The 22284-nt window shown below is 42.9% G+C and overlaps 1 protein-coding gene across 36 annotated transcripts in view; it reads left to right on the top strand.

The window, feature by feature from the left end:
* Window positions 1-21812, top strand: part of ATXN1 (ataxin 1) — a 300198-nt gene extending 278386 nt beyond the window's left edge. For 30 of the 36 annotated variants that reach the window (XM_083519211.1, XM_083519243.1, XM_083519240.1 and 27 more), the window contains 2 exons: window positions 9760-11797; window positions 15814-21812. In XM_083519211.1, coding sequence (XP_083375337.1) covers window positions 9917-11797; window positions 15814-16344 — 2412 coding nt within the window. In that variant the 5' untranslated portion in view covers window positions 9760-9916 and the 3' untranslated portion in view covers window positions 16345-21812. The remainder of the gene's footprint in view (window positions 1-9759; window positions 11798-15813) is intronic. The other 6 variants (XM_083519227.1, XM_083519219.1, XM_083519221.1 and 3 more) reach the window with 1 other exon arrangement.
* Window positions 21813-22284: the final 472 nt, after the last annotated feature.

The following is a 22284-nucleotide window of genomic DNA, read 5'->3' as shown; positions in this document are numbered from 1 at the left end:
GCAACACTTACTTGCTGCTTAATAATGCTTCCCCGTCCCTTTCCCCCTGCATATTGAGTATCGCTGCATTGGCATGCAGAAGCACCTGAGCTTTAATTCAGCATGCTTCTCTGTTTGCTCTAGAAGTGACCTTCAACATTTGTCTCTGTTTTTAATGGTGGTCTCACAGCTCACCACCAATCCATGAACCACATGCTTCATATGTGTACTTGGACTGTGTGTTTTTGTGTGCGTGCACATGCTTGGTTGTCTCTTTAAATCACTGAAGCCAATGGAAACCCTCCACCCTGGGAGATCAGAGCTGACTGTTTTAAATTGCACGAGGTTTAAGCCTTGATTTTGTATGTCTCAATGAAACATGGGTCTTCAGCTGGTGAGCTCAGAAGCACTACCGTGCCAGTGATCTAAGGTGGGTTTCAACAGCAGCACTGTCACTATCCCATATATGGTTTAAAAAATGAAGAAATGGGGCCCCAAGTACATGTTTGGTGGGTCCCCTGTCTGAAAAGGTTGAAGGTTACTGCAATAAATAATGTGTTAAAAAATAAAAAGACACACTTCATTTTGTTTTTTGATTTTCTACCACTAATAGTAATGTTTTGAGTTTGGGGGAGGTTGGGGAACTGGCCAGGCAAGATTCTTCAAAGATGATGACCAGCTGGCCACTTTAGTGCTCATCTGAGAACTTGAAATGAATGAGCTGAGTTGCAGTACAGTGGTATAATAATAATAATTTATTATTTATACCCCGCCCATCTGGCTGGGCTTCCCCAGCCACTCTGGGTGGCTTCCAAAAGAATATTAAAATACTATAATACATCAAACATTAAAAGCTTCCCGAAACAGGGCTGCCTTCAGATGTCTTCTGAAAGCCTGGTAGTTGTTGTTCTCTTTGACATCTGGTGGGAGGGTGTTCCACAGGGAAGGCGCCACTACCGAGAAGGCCCTGTGCCTGGTTCCCTGTAGCCTCACTTCTCGCAATGAGGGAACCGCCAGAAGGCCCTCGGCGCTGGATCTCAGTGTCCGGGCTGAACAATGGGGGTGGAGACGCTCCTTCAAGTATACAGGACCGAGGCCGTTTACCGAGGCGGTACCTCTGGTTACGTACTTCATTCGTTCCGGAGGTCTGTTCTTAACCTGAAACTGTTCTTGACCTGAAGCACCACTTTAGCTAATGGGGCCTCACGCTGCTGCCACGCTGCCGCCGCGCGGTTTCTGTTCTCATCCTGAAGCAAAGTTCTTAATCCCAGGTACTATTTCTGGGTTAGCGGAGTCTGTAACCTGAAGCGTATGTAACCCGAGGTACCACTGTAGTTACATCTAAGTGAGAAACAACCATAAGGGCAAGGCGGGGGGGGGGGGGTTGGGGGGGGAGTTGCTGTCTGAGAGAGAGCTGGAAGCCAGGGAGATGACTCAGTGAGAGGTGGGTTCAGAGACATGTCTAGCTCATTTAGGAGATACGAAAAAAAGGTTTACAAATGGGTAAACGCTTAATGGTAAGGATTTGCTGAACTAACAAATTGAAGTGGAATACAAAGAAGGGAGGTATGAGGAGGTCTGGGGAAATAAGCGTAAGGAAGATATGTTATGGAAAACTATTTGTTTTTTAACTGTTTTTATGTTGTATTTTGTATTTTGTTTCTTTTTATTTTTCAGTTTCATTGTTATATTTTAAAAACTTTAATAAATATCTTTGGGGGGGGCAGAGACATGTCTAGCTCTGTCCTGGATCCAAAGCTGTGACTAGTGGATAATTAAATTCTTTTGGTGTGTTAACACCTCCCTCCTGCCTTCAGATTGTATGTAGGTGTTAATAAAACCATATAGCTTAAAGACACCACAGTCACCATTGGCCTTCCAAGGAAACTGACCCCTGGGTGAGCATTGGAACCCCTGGAGCTTCTCAGCACTGAAGAGATTGGGGGGGGGTGTGCAACAACAGGATGGACAATGGCAGTGTGTTTTAACTTGCTCATGACATTCAGAACGTTAATTTCCCACCCACCAGCACCCCAATTTTCCTGTTGTATTGTTACCTTTTGGCAGGCTATACGTAGCAAGAAGTATGTGTGCAGAATAAAAACCCTGGGGGGAAATATGAAATGAATTCCTATTTGACAGCCTCAAAGGCCTCTGCAAATTAATCTCTCAGCGTTGACTTGGTGTGGCACACTCCTTGCTGGTGCATTTTGGTGGCTGCTAGCTGGTACAAGTATTTTTAAAAATACATCTTTTCTTCTTCAATGAATGACTGAATGAATGAACACCTGATTAACTTAATGAAGCTTGGCCAGTAGTGGGAGGAATTACTTGGCTGCTGAGAGCTCCAGGAGGTCTGGCAAATGATGAGACTTGCCTTATACTTTTTCAAACCCAGACTCTGCTGCTTTGAGCCATAAGTGAAGGCTGCAGGAATTATTTGATTATTCAGTTGAAAATTGCTGCAAGTGGAAAGTTACTTGTCTTTCCCTTTAACTTTTGTAACTTTTGTATTCCATTTTGTAACTTTGCTAGATTTCCAAAGCAGTTTTTACAAGATGGATATGGTATCAAGGAAGAAAAAGTCACAACTTACTGTCTTAAAAATAAAATAAAATCAGTGGTTGTTTTGTTGTTTCCCCCCTGTAGAATAAATTTAACTGCCTGGTGGTGGAATAATTTAATTTGCTTTTGTTTTAGGTAAATATTGTACTTAAAACAAAACAAAAAAGTTGTTTCTGCATTTAAAAGGACAAATCTTAATAAAACATTTTTTTTAAAAAAATGAATTTCCCAAATTTACTTAGGTAGTTTTGCCTGTTTCCCATATGTCTTGTTGCAAGAGCTAAGGGCACGTTATGTATTCTTGTCACACTTCAGCTCATATTTAAAAATAAATAAATAAAATCTTAATATTTCATACTTCAGAATCATGTTGAAAAAACATTGGTCTTTCCTTATATTCTGACTTCTGTTTGGGACCACTGCAGGCTCAAATGATGACAGTTCCCATTTTAACTCTCTTCCCCCTGCTCTTCTTTTTGCTTTCCAGAAGTATATGGAAAATGTAGGGATTTGTTGGCCCACAATACCACTTTCTCTGTTTTCTACCAGTTTGGTCTCATTGACTAACATGGGTGCATGTTGGGCAGTTTTTGTTGAGATCATTACAAGTTCAGGACTAGAGCACATTTTTACACTACTGAAGTCCAATGTTCGGTTTTTGACGTCTGTAGTCTGAGGATGCCAGATGGCTAGGCTGGGCTTACTTCAGAGACCGGAGAGAGACAATCACAGTCAGTAATAGGCTAGATGAATCAATTACTGAGCCAGTGCAAGATACTTGAATTGCACGGCTGTAACATGGCACAAACTGCATTACATTGACACAAGGGCATTTAATGTGCCATTGTGTCTTTACACAGGTTTTCAAGAAGATAGGATCAGATTGTAAGAAGAAGGTCTGTAGGTGCAGCTTTACTAAAATCTCATAACTCATATTCTGAGACACTGCGTGACTATTACATCATAAATCATGCCTTTGAATCACCAATGCTTCTTAATTCCCCCCTTACTTGAATGCTGTATTTCATTTCTCTAAAATATCAGGCTCTAGATTATTTATGTCAATGTGCCACCCAGGATATTCAAGCAAACGTACCTGTAAAACTATTCCATCCTGTTGCCTTCATTTGGCACATTACACAAGATGCCTCTCTCTGAGCCTGAGAGGTATCTTGTGTTATGTGCCAAAATATGGTGCCAAGAATAGAAAGCCTGTGATGGTCTAAAGTTTACTACCAGTGATTGTACAAATGTAGCTTAGCAATTTTTATTTTTAGCACAACATAAAAATAAAAACCCAGACATCAAATATAAGAGTGAATGGACTGGTCTTGTGAACCCTGTGTTGATAGAAAACTTGACTATATCTATCTGATTTTAGAATCATATTTACTATATTTGAACCAATAAAAATGAAACATCTAGAGGAATATATTAAGTGTGGTAGAATTTGCAGGTAAAAAACAAGCCATACCTTCATTGAAAACTTTTCCAGTATGCAATAAAGTTGTACACAACTAATTGGAATCTACTATGTAAAATATGGAAGTAAAAGCTGGACCATAAAGAAGGCTGATCGCCGAAGAATTGATGCTTTTGAATTATGGTGCTGGAGGAGACTCTTGAGAGTCCCGTGGACTGCAAGAAGATCAAACCTATCCATTCTTAAGGAAATCAGCCCTGAGTGCTGACTGGAAGGACAGATCCTGAAGCTGAGGCTCCAGTACTTTGGCCACCTCATGAGAAGAGAAGACTCCCTGGAAAAGATCCTGATGTTGGGAAAGATGGAGGGCACAAGGAGAAGGGGACGACAGAGGACGAGATGGTTGGATAGTGTTCTCGAAGCTACCAGCATGAGTTTGACCAAACTGCGGGAGGCAGTGGAAGACAGAAGTGCCTGGCGTGCTCTGGTTCATGGGGTCACGAAGAGTCGGACACGACTGAACGACTAAACAACAACAATGTAAAGTACATAAACCTCCAAGAACAGGGTATAGGATGACCACACAGTTCTTTAAACATAAGATAAAATGTTGTACCTCTGACATGCATACATATAACATTTTTAAAACACTTAAATAAGTAACAGCAACAAAAATCTCACTTGACTTTACACACATAGCACTTGCTATTTAGGCAGCCCATGCAGAATCGCCGCACTTCACAACTCTTGCGTAGGTCAAACAAACTATTACATAGAGCACAATGTTGCTGGAATTTTCTGCAAGATACTTTCTTCTTTTCCTGGTGTGGCATGCCCTATCAGTTCAGAGACTAACCCTATTCACACCCAAGGCAAGGTAGCTATGTTTCTAGATTCAACCCAGAGTTTGATCAACTCCAGATCCAGGTCTATTTGGGATGCTCTATCTGTTGTGGGTTGTTCTGGTTGCAAAAACTTAGGCTTTTAAATGGGCATTGCCCACTATCCTTTTTTGGGAGGGGGGAAATGCCATTGACCATGCATTTGGAAGACCATCAGATCACAGATGTCTATGCCATTTTTAGTTTTATTATATAAAGAGTGCTTTGAGACTTCAAATTCTAGACTGAGATTGCTGTGCACTGAACAAAGAAGAGGTATTGTCAATCCTACTTTTCACACATATTATACAAGTATTAAATCTTCCTGCTTACATTTCTGGATTTGTGGGAAAGGAACGCATTGAGGAATTTCTAGTTTACTTTTTGCAATGTGCAACGGCAGTCAGGATTTTTTTTCATTAGCTAATCCTGTAACTAGTTGTTAGGTTCTGTCTGGAACCATGCAAATATGTTGTTAGCTTCTCAACCACTGTTGGGCCTAGATTTTGAGTTGCTGGAACTGTCTGGTTGCAATTATAGCTAAGGGTGGAAAACACTCAACAATGCATTTTGTAAATACCTTTCTGTGAACAGAGCAATACAGTTATCTAAAAGTCCTTGATTAAAGATAGCCACTGACCTTGGTCACCTCCTGAGATGAGGGCGCAGATCGCTTGCAAACATTTGCAGATGCAGTTTTGGGGCACAGTGAATCCAAAAGTCAAACTAGTAAGCATGGCACAAAATGATGGAATAACAGCTTTGGGGTAGACATCTTTACACAAGGAAAAACTAAAAAAAATTAAACAGCACTTTGCAAGGTCTCTTTGACCCAGCACCTTTATTCTTAAGCTTTTTTCAGTTTTCTCCATAACTTCAATAGGAGTAGAACTGAACCCAAATTTTGCAAAAATAATATCAAATTTTCAATAAATTTAGGAGGTCCTTTCCTCTTAAAAAAACAACAACACAACAGGTTAGTTTGGTCCCTGTCATGATTGAGGAATATCTGGAACATGGAGTTGTGAGAGACTGATAAACAAAAGTTTTATTCATTTTATTTTCAGCACTCTTGGGGGCCGTTTAACCATACATGTCAACAGAGGGTTAGCAAAATAATGTGAAAATACTCTTTACTACCTTGGCTGGTTTCTTTTCTTTTTTAATGCAGGAAGCAGTAGTAATAGATTTCCCATGCTTACTAAAACAAGCTTTTCTAGAGCAGTAATTTGCTGAAGCAAGCAAGAAATGGTCTGAAATACTTGATCCCAAGGTTTATTTTTAGCATGTTTCTTTAACTATTCAGCCTCATTGTGTTACCCTACTCCATTCTTATAACCTTTATCTACCCTTAACTGTCTTTTTTTCTTCCCGGTAGATTATCATAATCTACTGCAAAAGGCTTATTGCAGACTGATTGTAAGACTTGTGGCAACAGCAGATGTGGTTAGGTTGGGCTGAGCAATGCCTCGTGTATTCCAAGAGTGACAGTTCAGTAAACCTTTGATGATTGAGGAGCCCTGACTTGCCTACAAGGTCACTTAGAAATAGGGAACATTACGCCTCTCTCATAAATCACGAGAGGAATTCAGCATTGCACCCTTCCAATGGTTCCATCTGTGCAAGCATTGCAACCTTTGCTAGATGGACCAGTTCTCCTCTCCTCTCCTCTCCTCCCCCCCCCCACTGTTCTGGGGGTTCTCCCAGCCTCCCCAGAATGAATTTAGAGGGGGCATGGGGAAGGGGGCCAAGCCCTGTTGTGCAAGCAGAAATCTTTGTGCGGGACTTCCACTGATTAGGTGAATCCCACCCCGTGAACATAAAGCATAGAGTTGTTGAGTCATGCAAAAACCCATAATGAGCAAGTTGAGGTTAGCCTAACATCCAGTCATCTGGAATGCTTTAACTATCAGCTGTATATTTTTTTCTGTGGACTTGAGACTGGAATGGATGTCTTCGTATGATGCTAGGTTACTTAGGACAGTAACATGGAATATCCTTCCTGAAACACGTTTTCTAGTTTAATGCTAAGCTGAAATGATAAATCATACCCAAGCTTGAGTGCTGTGTCTATGTGTATGTACAGGGAGGGATTATGCTTCAGTTCTGTACTAGTGTACTAGTTCTGTACTAGTGTACTATCTGTACTAGTGTCAACTATGATTACCTGGTTTAATATCTTGGTCCTCAATTTTAAGTAAGCAGGGATCACCACAAGGATAAACTTCCAGGTACAGGCATTGTACATACACACTGCCACCCAAAGAAAAATCATATGAATTTATGTTATTGGACCAGAATGTATTTTGTTCGGAAATTAAAGAATGAATGAAGCTTATGTTATCTAAAGGGCACACAGGGGAAGTAATCTTCTGAGTTGAAAAAGTGATTAAAATGCTTATTCAAAAGAAGAAGAAGCAAAATAATGTATTTGCACTTTGGAACATTACCCCAGGTAGGTATTCCCCCCCCCCCCCAGTTTTGCCACTTATCACTATCGGGGTGTTTCCCTCTGTCCTTTTGGGCAGTGTTCAAATTATGAGGGGGGAAGTAAGGGTTGTCCTCTCCTCAATTTTATCCAGATTATGCTCTCCTTGTGTTCTTCTAAAATGCTTAACTTAAGAGAGTAAGAACCCCTCTGTCCTCCTGTAATTCAAGCACTGCTTCTTGAGTCTAAGCCAGGTCTCAATATGCAAGCAACCCTGAGAAGGAGATCTTGAGAGAAAGGGGCCTCCTTTCTTATGACATACTTGTCTGACCCATGTACTACAGCTTGCCTGTCGTACACAGGAACAGAAAGATACTCATACCAACACACACACAGAGGCAGGCAGTCTTTCTCTGCCATCCCACACTTCAAATCTGTCACAGTATGGAAAACAGAATCATCCTGTAAGGGAGGATGCCAGCCTAACTGCGAACATTCAGATCTGAATTTTACAGCTGCTGTTTTAGTCCTAATGCATCACGTGGTTTTACCCCTTGAAATTTGTTGGATCTTCTTCCTTGGGCAGAGCAGTTCCCGGTCCCTTGTAAGTGCCCTGCTCCTATGCAGAGCACAATCCACACAGCATCTGTAGCGCACAGTTCATTTGTTACTAAGATATAAGGGAACAGGACGTGGGAGTTTGTCATATTATGTAATTTTAACCATGCAGGTGGAGTTTGATGCAGATTGTAGGGATCCAAAAGTAAGCTCCTGTAAGGGGCCTTCTCCTGTGAATATGCCAAAGAGGTGGGGGAAGAGGAGGAGACATTTCAGCACCTGTAGCAGCCAGTATTTGAAATATTGAGAAATAAAGACCTACCCTTGACTTTATGCTATATAATAATATTTGCTATCTGCTCATAAGAGTAATTCTCTCACTTTGTTGCTACATGGGTTGGTTCTGCCTGTCTTCCAGTTTAAAGCTGTGAATTTTAAAAATATGTACTCTTGGGGAGGGAGCAGGAAATAAGTCTACTAAATGAAAAATTAATATTTTTTGAATCAGTTTCATGTGCATCATACACTGCATAAAAAGGAATCTTCGTGCTATTGTATGATCACATCAGGATTCATTTTCCGCCATTCTTAAATCAGTGTCCCTGTGTGCCTCTGCACATTGGTAAAACTGTGGAATGGGGGGGGACAGGGAGAGACGTTTCTTGAAAACGACTGCTAACTGTGCATGTACAGTAATCAAAACCTACTAATGAAAACAGAAGGAATGGTAGAATACTGACTGTTCAGTGCCACTTCAGAAGCACACTGTGTTATTCAACACTCCCCGCCCAAAAGAATCCTGGAATCAATTTGAATGGGGAGGTTTGTAGGGAAAGAGAAATGGCAAACTTGCAATTCTAACTCAAGCACAATGCTGTGATCTTTCAGGTGTTTGCATCATATTTCTCTGCTTTCTGTGGTAATTTCACAAAGATGAACCTGTCTTATTGTTTGAGGAGAGGTACTTTTTCTTTTCTTTTTACAGAGTACATCCTTACTCCTTTCACTACCTTCATCATCTCTGTGCCTCAATATGAAATTATGCCAATTACCCTAAATCTGTTTGTATATATCGTACACTAAAAGCCATAGTTGTTTGTGTACTGTGCATGTTTTATCCGTTAATGCACTTCATGTAGTATGTGAATAATGCTGCAATCCAGAGATTTAGGCTACATGCTTTGTTGAGTATATAATGATTTCCTGAGAGTGAAAATGGAAAAGGACTTCTGGATCTGACCAAAGGCCCACCTAGTTCAGCATCCTGTGTTCCCAGTGGCCTGCCAGGTGTCTGTGGGAAGCCCGCAAGCAGGATACAGGTGCAGCAGCACTCTCTCCCCACATGATCCCCAGCAGCTAGTCTTCAGAGGCAAACTGCCTATGACTGTGTAGGTCAGTGCTTTCCAAACTTGGGTCTCCAGTTGTTTTTGGACTACAACTCCCATCATCCCTAGCTAGCAGGACCAGTGGTCAAGGATGATGGAAGTTGTTGTCCAAAAACAGCTGGAGACCCAAGTTTGGGAAACACTGCTGTAATTAATACATCAACACCAATATTAGTAGCCATTGATAGCCTTATGCTCTTATGAGGAAGAGAACAATAACCTGATAGTATATTATGTTTACTGTAAATGTGCCTGGGATAGCATCCTAAGGGATTCACCCTTGAAAATTCTGCCTCCAGGTATGTGTTGAGGGGGGAAATAAATTTTGATTAACCTAGTGTCTTAATTGCAGCATACAGCATCCTCTTGTTTTTTTGTTTTGTTTTTTACGGCATGGCTGTAGACCTACTAGTTGAAATTCTGAACAAATGCACTGCTCCTGATTTTAATATTCATTTTCTTTTATTTTTCCCTTACTGCTAATGTTTTGATTTACCCTTCTCCCTTCCTTTTTCTCTCTTCCTCTCCCTCTCCCTCCAGAGCAGCTTGTTGGCGGAGTGTGCTCACAGGGAGATGATTCCTCATGAAGTCTCTGGATCCCCTTCAGAAATCAAATGTGACTTTCCACTTAGCAGACTGAAATCGGAGCCAGCCAGGCAGTGAAGCCACAGAAGCGGAGGGCAGGGGCCGGTGAAAAATGAAATCCAACCAGGAGAGGAGCAACGAAAGCCTGCCGCCCAAGAAGCGAGAGATCCCTGCCACCAGCCTGCCTTCTGAGGTGAAGCCGTTAGTTCTGGCCAGTGAAAACCACCGAGCGGACAACTTAACATGGCTCTCCAGCACAGTCAGCAGCCAGAGCAGCCTGGGTGGGAGAGGCAGGCCTGGAGGGACCTCGGCGGAAGCTGGTTCACAACATGGAATAGGTTTACACAAATCGCTGTCTGCAGGAGTAGATTATTCCCCACCTAGCGCCCCTAGGTCTGTTCCAGCCACCACCACCACAGTTTACCCGCCTGCACTTTCTCAGGCAGGGACACCTGTCTCCCCAGTGCAGTACGCACACCTGCAGCACACTTTCCAGTTTGTAGGGCCCCCGTATAGCGGACCATACGCCGGATTCATCCCCTCCCCACTGATTTCCCCGACAGCCAATTCTGCAACCAGCACGGCGGCCTCTGCCACTGCTGTTGCCACCACTCCATCCCAGCGTTCTCAGCTGGAGGCTTATTCCACTTTGCTGGCCAGCATGAGCAACCTCAACCAGCAAGGGCACAAAGTTGAGCCGCATCTCGTTCGGGCGCCCGGGTTGATCACAGCAGGGTCCCCTCCACCGACCCAGCAAAACCAGTACGTCCACATTTCCAGCTCTCCACAAGGCTCAGTTAGGAACGTCTCTCCTCCAGCCATCCCAGTCCATTTGCATCCACACCAGGCAGTGATTCCTCATGCGTTTGCCCTTGGCCCCTCCTCCCAGGTGGTGGTGCAATATGCAGATTCTGGCAGCCATTTTGTCACTCGGGAGTCCTCCAAGAAGTCCGAGAGCGGCAGGCTGCAGGCTATGCAAGCAAAAGAAATACTGAACGGGGAAATAGAGAAGAGCAGGCGTTACGGCATCTCGCCATCCTCAGAAGTGAGTCTCGTCAAATCAGGCAATAAACCATCTCCTCATCATTATGAGGCCAGGCACGTGGTGGTCCATTCGGGTCCTGCTGATTATATTGCACGCGATTCCACCGGTGTCCGGTCCTCTGTTATGGTTGTTCCCAATAGCAGCACACCTACTGCAGACATGGAGGTCCAACAAACCACCAATAGAGAAACACCTCCCTTGGCCCTCAACGAAAAGGGAAGCTTGCACTTAGGAAAAACAGCCCACCGATCCTATGCTTTATCTCCGCAACAGACTATGGGCCACGAAGGGGTGAAAGCAGTTGCCACTTTGTCCCCTCACACAGTCATTCAGACCACCCACAGCGCCTCAGAGCACCTCCCCGTTGGGTTGCCTGCTGCGGCCTTCTACACTGGGACTCAGCCACCGGTAATTGGCTACCTAAGCAGTCAACAGCAAGCCTTTGGCTATCCTGGAAATCTGCCACAGCACCTGGTGATCCCAGGCACTCAGCCCCTCCTAATACCGGTAGGCAATGCAGATCTCGACTCAACAGGGGTTCCTCCTGCTATCGCCACTTCATCTCCCCAGTTGGCAGCAGTGCCTCACACGTTTGTCACAACCGCCATTCCAAAAAGCGAGAATTTCAACGCCGAGTCGCTAGCAAGTCAAACAGCTTACCAGGCAGCCGTCGTGCAGGCCCAGATCCACCTCCCCCTGATCCAGCCTGTACCTTCTTCAGCAGCTGCTCCTTCTACACTGCCTCCTTACTTCATGAAAGGGTCTATCATTCAGTTGGCCAACGGAGAGCTGAAGAAGGTAGAAGATTTGAAAACAGAAGACTTTATACAGAGTGCAGAAATTAGCAGTGACCTGAAAATAGACTCCAGCACCGTGGAAAGGGTTGATGACAGCCATACTCCAGGCATTGCCATGATACAGTTTGCAGTTGGGGAGCACCGAGCACAGGTAATAAATGGGCTGGGGAAAGGAGGGGCTATTCAGTTGACTGGATATCCTTTCTCACAATGTCTAAGTCTCTTAGGAGCACAGAAGGGCTAGCACGTGGTAGTGTGGAAGAGATTTTCAAAATGGCATTCCAGTGGCTTAATAACTGAGGAAGAGCAATGACATATGTTGCAAAGTAGAAGTGGTTGCCGAGTGACTAAAAGTTTCAAGGTTCCTTAATGTGTGTGGATGTAACAATGGACCTCTAAATTAGGATTGTCAACATTTTCCCAAGAGATAAGTTCTTCTCCCTTTAGCAGCTGCAGAACTTGCCCTGTTCACTCATGAGGATGCCGCCGTATGAAATTCTTCTCCTGGACCTATAATAAGCTGTACAATGGAAAGTTGTGTTTTCACTTACAGAGAAATGTACAACCAAAAATTCAGCCGTATCTGGGAAAACCATACGATAAGTTTCAGCCTAGCCCATCCCCTCCATGTCTTTTAATGTTGCTGTACTAGCATCCTGATGCTGTCACCTCTGCAGCAGCAGCAGAGGTGGGGAGGCAGATGCCGGTGTATTCTCTTCATGCTCACAAATACCATCAGTAAAAGTGGCATGTCAGGAAAGCTTTCCTTTCAGGAGTGGAGAGTGCCATCGTCTGGTAGAAAGGATGATGACCTCCATTTAAGTGTCACCTTATGCAGGAGCCTATCAAAATCTAGCTGACATCATCTTACTTAAAATACTCCACCAGCTGTGTTTCTCACAAGGGACGCTTCCAGAATTTAGAGCAAGTTGTGTAGAGAGATACGATTAAAATGTGGGTTTAATTTTCGTTTCCTGTAGATTCTAGGGCTTTGGGTCCCTTCTGTATCAGTCATGTTTTCTGTAGTAGCAGCTAGTCTCCTGGTGGATGTGGTTTGTTTTGTTTTTGTTTGACTGTTTGATTACCTAGTTGAAATCTCGACTTGGTAGATCACTATTTTGTCTTGTGTTTGAATTTGAAATGTCTGCTGAGTGCATAGTCTGGCACAACCTTTTCAGTTTAAGAGAGACAGCATTTTTGTTGCATAATGGCTAAGGATGTGAGCCGGGAAGCCCATTTCAAATGCTGCTGCAGCCCAGGAGCTCCTTAAGGTGGCCTTCTAGGTGTGTCTTGCCTTAGCCTTCCCCCTGCCACCTGCAATTTAGAGAAAAGGTGTTCCCTCCTCACACTCTCAGTTTAGAAGCCAGGATTTGGAGGGGAAAGTGCCGGTACTGCATACCAGTGAGTACCACCAGGAACTATGGCTGCTGCCTTATAGATGTTAAGCAAGTCTCATATGCCTACAGGGCAATAGCACTCAGATGCTGTGCCTGTGTTACGTCCCCATTTCTCCCTGGGAGTCTTTATCATGGCCCATTAATGTCCTTCCCCTCCTCACTGGCCAGTTTTATGCCAGGTTCCTTACATCCTGGAAGTTTGATGTCAAACAGCCCGTTACAGGAAGCAAAATACGACTTCCGTACAGTGGTACCTCGGGTTAAGAACTTAATTCGTTCTGGAGGTCTGTTCTTAACCTGAAACTGTTCTTAACCTGAGGTACCACTTTAGCTAATGGGGCCTCCCGCTGCCCCTGCCACGCGATTTCTGTTCTCATCCTGAAGCAAAGTTCTTAACCCAAGGTACTATTTCTGGGTTAGCGGAGTCTGTAACCTGAAGCGTCTGTAACCTGAGGTAGCACTGTAAACCATGAATTTCTCTTCCTTCCTCCTTCTCTGCCCCCTTGTGAGCTTGTGGTTCTAAAGGTTTTTAAAGCATACATATGTTCCACATTATTGATATGTTGTATAGGAGGGAGAGCAGCGTTGTTGATCATATCTACAACAGAATATCTCCTTTCACATTCATTGATGATTAAACTTTCCCCAGGAGCCATTTATTTGATAGCCTCCTTTTAAAAGTATGCTGCGTTTCATATATTACATGTCTGGGGTTTTTAATATATATTCAGTTTTTGAAAGGGGGCATATTTTGACTGCACTGAGTCTTTTAGTCAGCATGTACCAGGACTGACCAACGTGGTACCTTTCAGATGTTGCTGTATCTCAAGTCCCACAATTCCTGAGTCTTGGCCATTCTGGCAAGGACCAATGGGAGTTGGAGCCTAACAGCATCCAGAGCAAAAACCACCTTAGCTATCCCTGGCATAGACAAATGGTATCCTGACCTACTTTGGGTGAACGCTGTTATGAATATGAACATTAGGAAGAACTTCCTGACAGTAAGAGCTGTTCGACAGTGGAATTTGCTGCCAAGGAGTGTGGTGGAGTCTCCTTCTTTGGAGGTCTTTAAGCAGAGGCTTAACAACCATATGTCAGGAGTGCTCTGATGGTGTTTCCTGCTTGGCAGGGGGTTGGACTCGATGGCCCTTGTGGTCTCTTCCAACTCTATGATTCTATGAATAAGAAGTTAGGGCCTAGGCAGGCTAAAAGGTGGGATGAAAAATGTAGAGGGATAGGAAAAGCAACTGAATTTCTAGAGCAAGGGGACGTTGCCCAATGCCCCATCCTCACCCCCTGTTCTCCAGTTCTGTAATAGCAGATTCACTTTCTTATGGGCATTTTTTAAAGTAAAATTAAAAACCTGTGTGTTTTAATAGAGCGAGCAGTGCAGTTATTTGAATGTTGACTCATTAATAAAAAATAATAAATAAAGAATTTAAATGAATGTCAACTCATTAATGAGTTCAAAGCGGTTTACTCCCAAGTCCCAGGTAAGTGGGTATAGGATTGCCACCTAAATGTATACCAGGATTTCATTAGCTTACTGGTTGCTGAAATAAATAGAACCCCAAAATCACATTTGAGTTTACAGAATTGACTGAGGTTTTATTCAGGTTCCAAGACTATATTGTGTTCATTGCCACACAATCACTTTTAGATGAGAGGAACTGCTTGTGTTTCCCAGGAGAGGACGAAGAATTAGGCTTCTTTCTGAACTATCCCCTAGCCGCAGCTTGTATTAATTAACCTACAGAGAATCTCTCTTGGGATTAATCCCTATGGAACAGAAGCGGCTTATGAAATTGCTTTTAATGAATGCAGTTGGTTAGCATGGGAAGCAGCCGCAGGTCTGTAGCTTCTGCAGCTGTGTGCTGCGCAACTGGGGGGGGGCTGTTTTCACCCCAGAGGAGTGAGGTGTGCTGGAATACCTTGGGCTGGATACTGCTCTGCTGAAGAAAATGCAAGGGAGGTAGATGAAGTGTTTTAAAAACTCCCCAAGAGGAGTAGCAAAAGTTGGCAATTTGGTCCCTAGCTTCTTCACTGTCCCCGTCTGCATACCAAAAGGCACAGAGCCCATATTTTATGCCAGCTGGGAGAAAAATGCCCAACTACCTTCTAGACTGATGTAAAGGTGACTTCAGCCATTCTCCCCGCCACCCGGCCTCAAGCTTATTTTAATTTATTTTTTTCACAAAACAAAAACATGTAATAGCATTACATATTTTCCATAATTAAGAGTTCCCTTATTTCAGTTTTAGAAAATTATTTAGATAACCTCTACAAAGATCTTTTTGAGTAGTGGGTAATGGGAAATCTCTTCCATGGGAAATAAATGGATGCTACGCCATGTTGGACTTGTCTCTTTTGGAAGTATCTTGTGGGGCAGGCAAGTCTTTCTGAGAAGGCCACATCCCACCCACCATTAAAATGGTAGATTCCTGGGTAGTTCTGATTTACTTTTCCACTGCTGGGCCGCAGTCAGAAGAAAACCTATTAATTCTTTAGGACCTTTAACACAACTTGAGCTGCGGTCTAGTATGAGGAGTGCCAAGGCTGGGTTAGGCTGCAAAGCTTGTTTTGCAGTAATAGAAATAACCCCCAACTCTCTCTGAACCCTGCCCACCCCTCTTCTCATTAAAAGAGGCTTCTGCTTTGGTCAAACTCAGCTGTGGTATTCAGATGAACATTTTCAGATTAATGTGTTTTCTCTCCCTTTCTTTTTCTCTCCTCCTTCCCCCTCCCACCCTCATTTCCTTCATCCCTGCAGGTCAGTGTTGAAGTCTTGGTAGAATATCCTTTTTTTGTATTTGGACAAGGTTGGTCATCTTGCTGCCCTGAGAGAACAAGCCAGCTCTTTGATTTGCCATGTTCCAAACTCTCTGTTGGGGACGTCTGCATATCACTTACACTCAAGAATCTGAAGAACGGCTCCGTCAAAAAGGGCCAGTCCATGGACTCAACAAGCATCTTGCTGAAGCACTCTAAGAATGACAGTCTAACTGGTAGTAGACATAGGTATGCAGAGCAGGAAAACGGGATTGATCAGGGAAGTGCAAAGATGTCATCTGAGAATGGTGAACTGAAGTTTCCAGACAAAATAGGATTGCCTGCAGCATCTTTGCTCACCAAATCAGAACCCAGCAAGCCCACGGCAACGAGGAAGAGGAGGTGGTCTGCCCCCGAAACACGGAAATTAGAGAAGTCCGAAGAGGAGCCACCGTTGACTCTCCCCAAACCTTCTTTTATTCCTCAGGAGGTTAAGATTTGCATTGAAGGGCGATCCAATGTAGGCAAGTGAAGTCTGTTTAGGGAAAAGGAAATTAGGCTACCCCTTGTCATTTTTATCCAGATTACTGTACTGTAGGCCAAAATAACCCAGTATTTACATGTTATCATCTTATTTTAGGTTTATGTTATAACCTTGTTGTTATAGTTGCAGCTGGTATTATGCAGGAGACTGGTGCATACTCCCCTCGCCCCTCAAGTGTTCATTGGTGATGATTTTTATCGGGAGCTACAGAAAGGGGCAGTATCTGCTTCATCCCCACCCTTTGTGGAAGCAAATGTTGTTGCCATGACTCCTGTCTTTCCAACACTTCAAGCAGAATAAGCCTTGGCTGTCTTTGGCGAGGGGATGGGAAGGGAGGGAAGTGCACCAGAGACAAACACTAATGTCTGATTCATGGGGAGGGCGGAAGTCCCATGGCAGCGTGGCTTGGTCATTCTCTCAGCTAGCAGCTGTTGGGAGGCCAATCCAGAGGCAGTATCAGAGAAACATCAGAGAAACTCTGAGGCTTGTACCATAAAACCACTTTTTAAATTCCTCCCTGCCCCTCTGAAGTTTGCCACGTATTTCCCATCTCCCCACCCCCCAACTACATCCTCTGCCCCACAATAGGAGCCTGACTGCACTATTTTTTATTATCGTTCTCAGAGGCTGCCATACAGACATTTCATCTCCACTTGCTAGTACAGCTGCATTGCAAGGGCGCAGCGAACGCTCCTTGCTTTGCTAACACTGGGAATTTCTTCAAAGTAGGACATTGTTGCCATAGGCCTAGCAATCTCTGGGGGACCCCTGCATGGGCTCATCATCATTGCTTCTGTACAGGGCCAGAGAGAGAGTTTTGCCACTGACATTTGCTTCCACAAGGTAAATATGCACTGCCCCTTTGGGAGAGTGGACATAACAGTTTGCATTTTAGGTTGCAAATACTTGTCTTTTAACTTTAGTACTGTTTTTAGTTCCTGACTATGGACAACTAGTGCCACTTTTTTTTCAAATTTCAGTGTGACACAAGGAAGTGGATGTCGAAGATGAACATAGAATGTCTTTAAGCACTTAAAATGCTGTTTCACACTTTCGTTGCCGAACATCTTGGCTTAACACTCAGCAAGTACTGTATCTCATTTTAATCTCTTCAATGAGAGAGAGAGAGGAAAAGAAAAGAAAACCGATCTCTTCAACACTGTTAAACTACATGCAAACTATGTAGAGGGTTGTTGTTTTTTTCACAAGCGAGATGTTGAAAGTTTTTCATGTGGTTTCAAAGGGATGAATGTGAATTATGAACTGGTATGTGACAGTCATTGTCCACGAGGACTACTTAATAGGAGGCACTTTTAAAACTTTAATGCTTGTGAAAGAGTTAAAGGCATATGCGAGCTGACAGATAATAAATGAATAAGAGAGAGTATAAAAGAAAGAGAAGAAAAAAATCATTATTGTCCAGTGTTTTTGAAAAAGATGGACTTTAAAGAATCTTGCAATTTGCACATCTTGAGTTTATCATTTGTGTGGTATTCCTGCAGTTTTTACCTAATAATTTTTTGGGAAAGGGAGAGGGACTGAAGAAGCTTAAACAAATGTAGCAATTACTTACTAACCTGCCTAAACTCTAGGCCATTTTTATAGGGTTAGGTTTCCTTTCAACCTTTTTATTTTCTTACCACATCTGTCACCCTGAACCAGGACAAAGTCTGAGAATTTCTCTTCAGATTTGCTCAGTTTCCATAAGAGAGATTTTGACACAGAAGCAAGTTTTGGTTTTTCATTTTACTTCTAATCCTTCGTTATTTTATTATTGTGAATACTACTCTTTGTTACTTTGAATAACTTCTTTTCCATTAGTAGTACAATGTAGATGTCAAACGTTTGGTACAAAACAGGACAATGGGTAGAAAGTTTACCCAGTTAAGCTCTTTTATTCTTGGCAGTGTTACTGTTCCCACAAATCTGAAACAAATTTAAGAGTGGATCTAGAGGTCCTAACTCCTGCTGATTTCTGTGGCTTCCATCTTGAAACCAGTTCCTGACAGAGCCACATTAATGCCCTAGTGACTACTCACAGACAAGTGATCTGATGACACCCGCCTATGAATAATTCACATTAATAAAGACACAGCTAAGTCCAGTTAATTAAAATACTGCATTAATTTTTGAAGCTTTAAGATTAGGACCTCCTGATGAGATATTATGGGCATTTTCACACACAAGGCTTAATTTGGGCTCTCCTTGAGTTGGTCTACAATGTGAATCTAAAATTGATGTTGGCACGTTCTATCCATGTTAACATTGTTCTCATGTGGTACAGATATTATATGAGAGCTCAAATACGGGCTTAGCATTGTGTATGAAAATGGCATAAGAAGTTATTAACATCAGTTGCTTTCTCCTTTTCAGGGGTGGGTATGAATCCTCTTCTTCCGCCACTTGCAATTACTTTAGGATGCAATCCTTCTTATCAGGGGCGGGCGGGTGGACATGAGTTTTCTTCTTTCCCCACTTGCAATTATTCTTGGACGCAATCCAAAGCCAGGGCATGTTGCCTGGGTAAACAGAGGCTGCTTACCCCTGATTTGTTTTCCATTATCATTCCGCATGCCTTAGGGTAGCCACTATCCTCAAAGCGGCCTTGTCCGGGGAATGAATGAAGCAGAAAAGGCCAATTCGAACACCCCTGGCACTCAGGTGAAGGGTAAGGTGTGACCTCAGTCTCAGCTCAACCAATATTTAGTTGAGATACTTGCCCAACGGGAGTTCATCTCCCTTGATCGATACTTGGACTGTGAATGTGGCTTTGCTGGTTGCGTTCGGCCTCTGCAAATCTGAGGCCCTTTCAGATCAAGAATCGAAATTACAGATATCAGAACAGAACCCAGAATGAACAGATTCCTCCAGTGTTCATTCCTCATCTTTTGCTTAAATATAATACATTTTAAGGAGAAAAAATAACTACCATTCTACCCTTCCCTTCAATTCTTATGTCTCTTTGTTTGTTACTTGAACCTTAGCTCACACCAGAACTAATCATTTTTGTACCATTTTCTGGGGTGCACCAAAAATGTGTTTAAGTTTTAAAATAGCTTGAAATCTGTCTTGAATTGAATTGAATTGTAACCTCTCAGTAATTTACCAAATAGCTGGGCAGGTTCCTCCTCACAATCACACTGCTTATTTAGTGCTGTAATTATTTTTTTTCAACATTTCTGCTCAGAGAACTTGCTTAATCTTCCATAAACTCTGCTCAGGGCACTTTCAATTTATTGTTTATTGGAGTTTTATTTTGGCTTCTTTTTTTGTTTGTTTGTTGTTTTGTTTTTCGTTTCAACCTCTGACGGCAAGAGGACTAGAGAGACAGGGGGCAAAAAAATCCCTATTTCGTTCCCTTCCGTACCACTATTTTCACATGTACTCGGAGAGCATCAAACATAAAAGGAAGCAGGGATCATGAAACTGACCGTATCTATAAAACTAACACTAACAAGTAAAAAAAAAAAATCAACAACAACAGTAATAATAATAATTAAAGGTTGGAGCAATAGGAATGTATTTTGTTCACTGCTTGCATTGCAGACTTAGAATCCTGCAGTTGTTGCTTCCTTCCAAACATTGTTCCCCTTTGTTGTTTGCTTCTTCTTTTTTTAGCATGTGCAATATTTTATGTGCCAATTTAAGATTCACCCACATGGTGATGGCTTGACCTTCCCACCCCCCTTTTGTGTGTGTTTAAATCTAGGGCCCTACACTTCCCTCCATGTTAGGCACAGAGCCTTTCTGGGTGCAAATATGTTTGGCACACATGGAGCAAGGGCTCTGTACAGCTCTTGATTCTACTCTACCTGGCCTCCACATTCAAAGCAGGGTGGGAAATCTAGATAGAGGGGGTGGGAAATAGATAATATTCCTCCCTGGAAGGACTTTAAAGGTGGAGAGGATGGCCCTGGGGTGGGAGAGATTCTGTGAATACAAGCAATTATAAACTGCTTAGATGAGAGCCAGCAGTCTTCTGCAGCCTCACCACGTCGTATTTTTATGCCCGTAACTATTACTAAACCATCTTCTTTATTGTTGATAAAATTTAGCCCTGTGCAGAGGAGGAAGAATACATGCTGCACACTTTGCTTCTTAACTCTCCGTGACCAAGGAAAAAGCTCATTTGGCGGCTGGAACACCCCAAGTTGCATTTCTTGGTTGTGGTAAGGAACTGATAATTTATGGGCCAGTTCTGTGACATTTTTATGTGCCACATTTTTGAAAATGACTCGAGGTGAGTTCTGGTCCTGCTGATGTCTGCAGTGAGGGCTCTGTTGAGTCCTCTGTCCTCCTCACCAATTGGAATAGGATTTGAGTCTTGGGCTTCTAAAGTGCCTTAGTTTGTTTTGGAAAAGGCACCTAATTTCAAGTGAAAAATTATTTTAACCCCATTGGGCTGCTTCTATAAACTCTCATTCACAAAATCGCTCCCTTCCCACTTCCTTCTCACGGATTAAATAGCAATTGGCGGGCACGGAGAACACGTTAAGGTTGATTTTGTTGTAAGAGGCCTCTCTGTACAGTGTCTACATGGCAATATTAACTGACACCAGTCTTTCCTCTTTGTTTTTGTACCAGACCTGTTTTAGTTTACAGCAAAACTCATACAATCACCAATAAAATTAGTCAGGGCAAAGAAAAAGAAAAAACCAGAACCTCTTTATAGGAATTTCTAAATAAATATATCTATATCTATATATCTATATCTATGTATAAAATGACTGTTCCTTGTAGTGTTTAACTTAGATGTCATTTCAGTTTGTTTGGGCTACATCATGAGGGTTTCAGAGTGCGATGTCACTTACCTCGTATCCTGTAAGTTATACCTGGACTATTCTGTGTTGTGTTTTTTATTCCCTCCCATGCATCTTCCTTCCCCACCCCCGTTGCCCTTTCCTGGAAGAAGAAAAAAATGCATGTCTTATCCCTCTATTTTAATCCTGGTGTCACTTTTGAATTGGTGGGAGGAGGGCAGTTTTGAGCCAGGAAGTGACATCACTACTCGTTTCCCTAAATCAAGGAACATTTTGAAACCTTTCACACCTCTTACTCAGGGATGGGGCTGGCGTGTGGTACACTGAGGTGACCAGAAGGAGCACTTTTTCTGCTCTGGAGTAGGGATGTTCAATTCTAAGGAGACGTTTGGATTTCCTGCATGGTCGTGGATTAACTTCCCAGGTTTATCATGTAGATTGCAACATAAAGCAGCAGGTCTAGTGTGAACTGTAGCTTTCAGTTGTGGAAAAAAAATTGCTCTATGTACAGTGGCTTGTTTTGCTTTGATATGTTGCCAAGCAATTGGGGGGTGGGGCGGGATCACAACAATGATATTGTTTGAGTAGGAAATGAGAGTGCTATTTTGAAGTCAATCGCATAATGTTTATTCTTGTTTCCAGAAACTGGTTTCTAAACATTTTTTAAAAAATAAAAACGATGCCATATACATCCAGGCCACAGTGTTGCAAATCTTTACACCGTCAGACTCAATCCTACAAGGGAGTAGTTGTGGTTCTCCAAATTCTTTGAATATGTAGGGTCATCTTTTTTGAGATCCTGAATCTATCTGCGCTGAACAATACAGTGGTGCCTCGCAAGACGAAAAGAATCCGTTCTGTGATTCTCTTTGTCTAGCGGTTTTTTTGTCTTGCGAAGCAAGCCCATTGACGGATTAGCAGATTAGCACTTTTAGTGGCTTATCTGCTAATCGGATCAGCTGATGAGCGGCTTAGCGGCTTAGAAAAGGGAGGGAGGGGAAAAACCCGCAGGAACTCGCAATACATTGTCGTCTTGCGAAGGAAGCCCATAGGAGATTCGTTTTGCGAAGCACCTCCAAAACGGAATACCCTTTCGTCTAGCGGGTTTTCCGTCTTGCGAGGCATTCGTCTTGCGGGGCACCACTGTATATTCTTAGGCCAGTCCATT

The sequence above is a fragment of the Podarcis liolepis genome (genome assembly GCF_965112155.1).
Source record: "Podarcis liolepis genome assembly, chromosome: 8".
In the NCBI taxonomy this organism is placed as follows: domain Eukaryota; kingdom Metazoa; phylum Chordata; class Lepidosauria; order Squamata; family Lacertidae; genus Podarcis; species Podarcis liolepis.
This window is presented reverse-complemented; position numbering and strand designations above follow the sequence as displayed.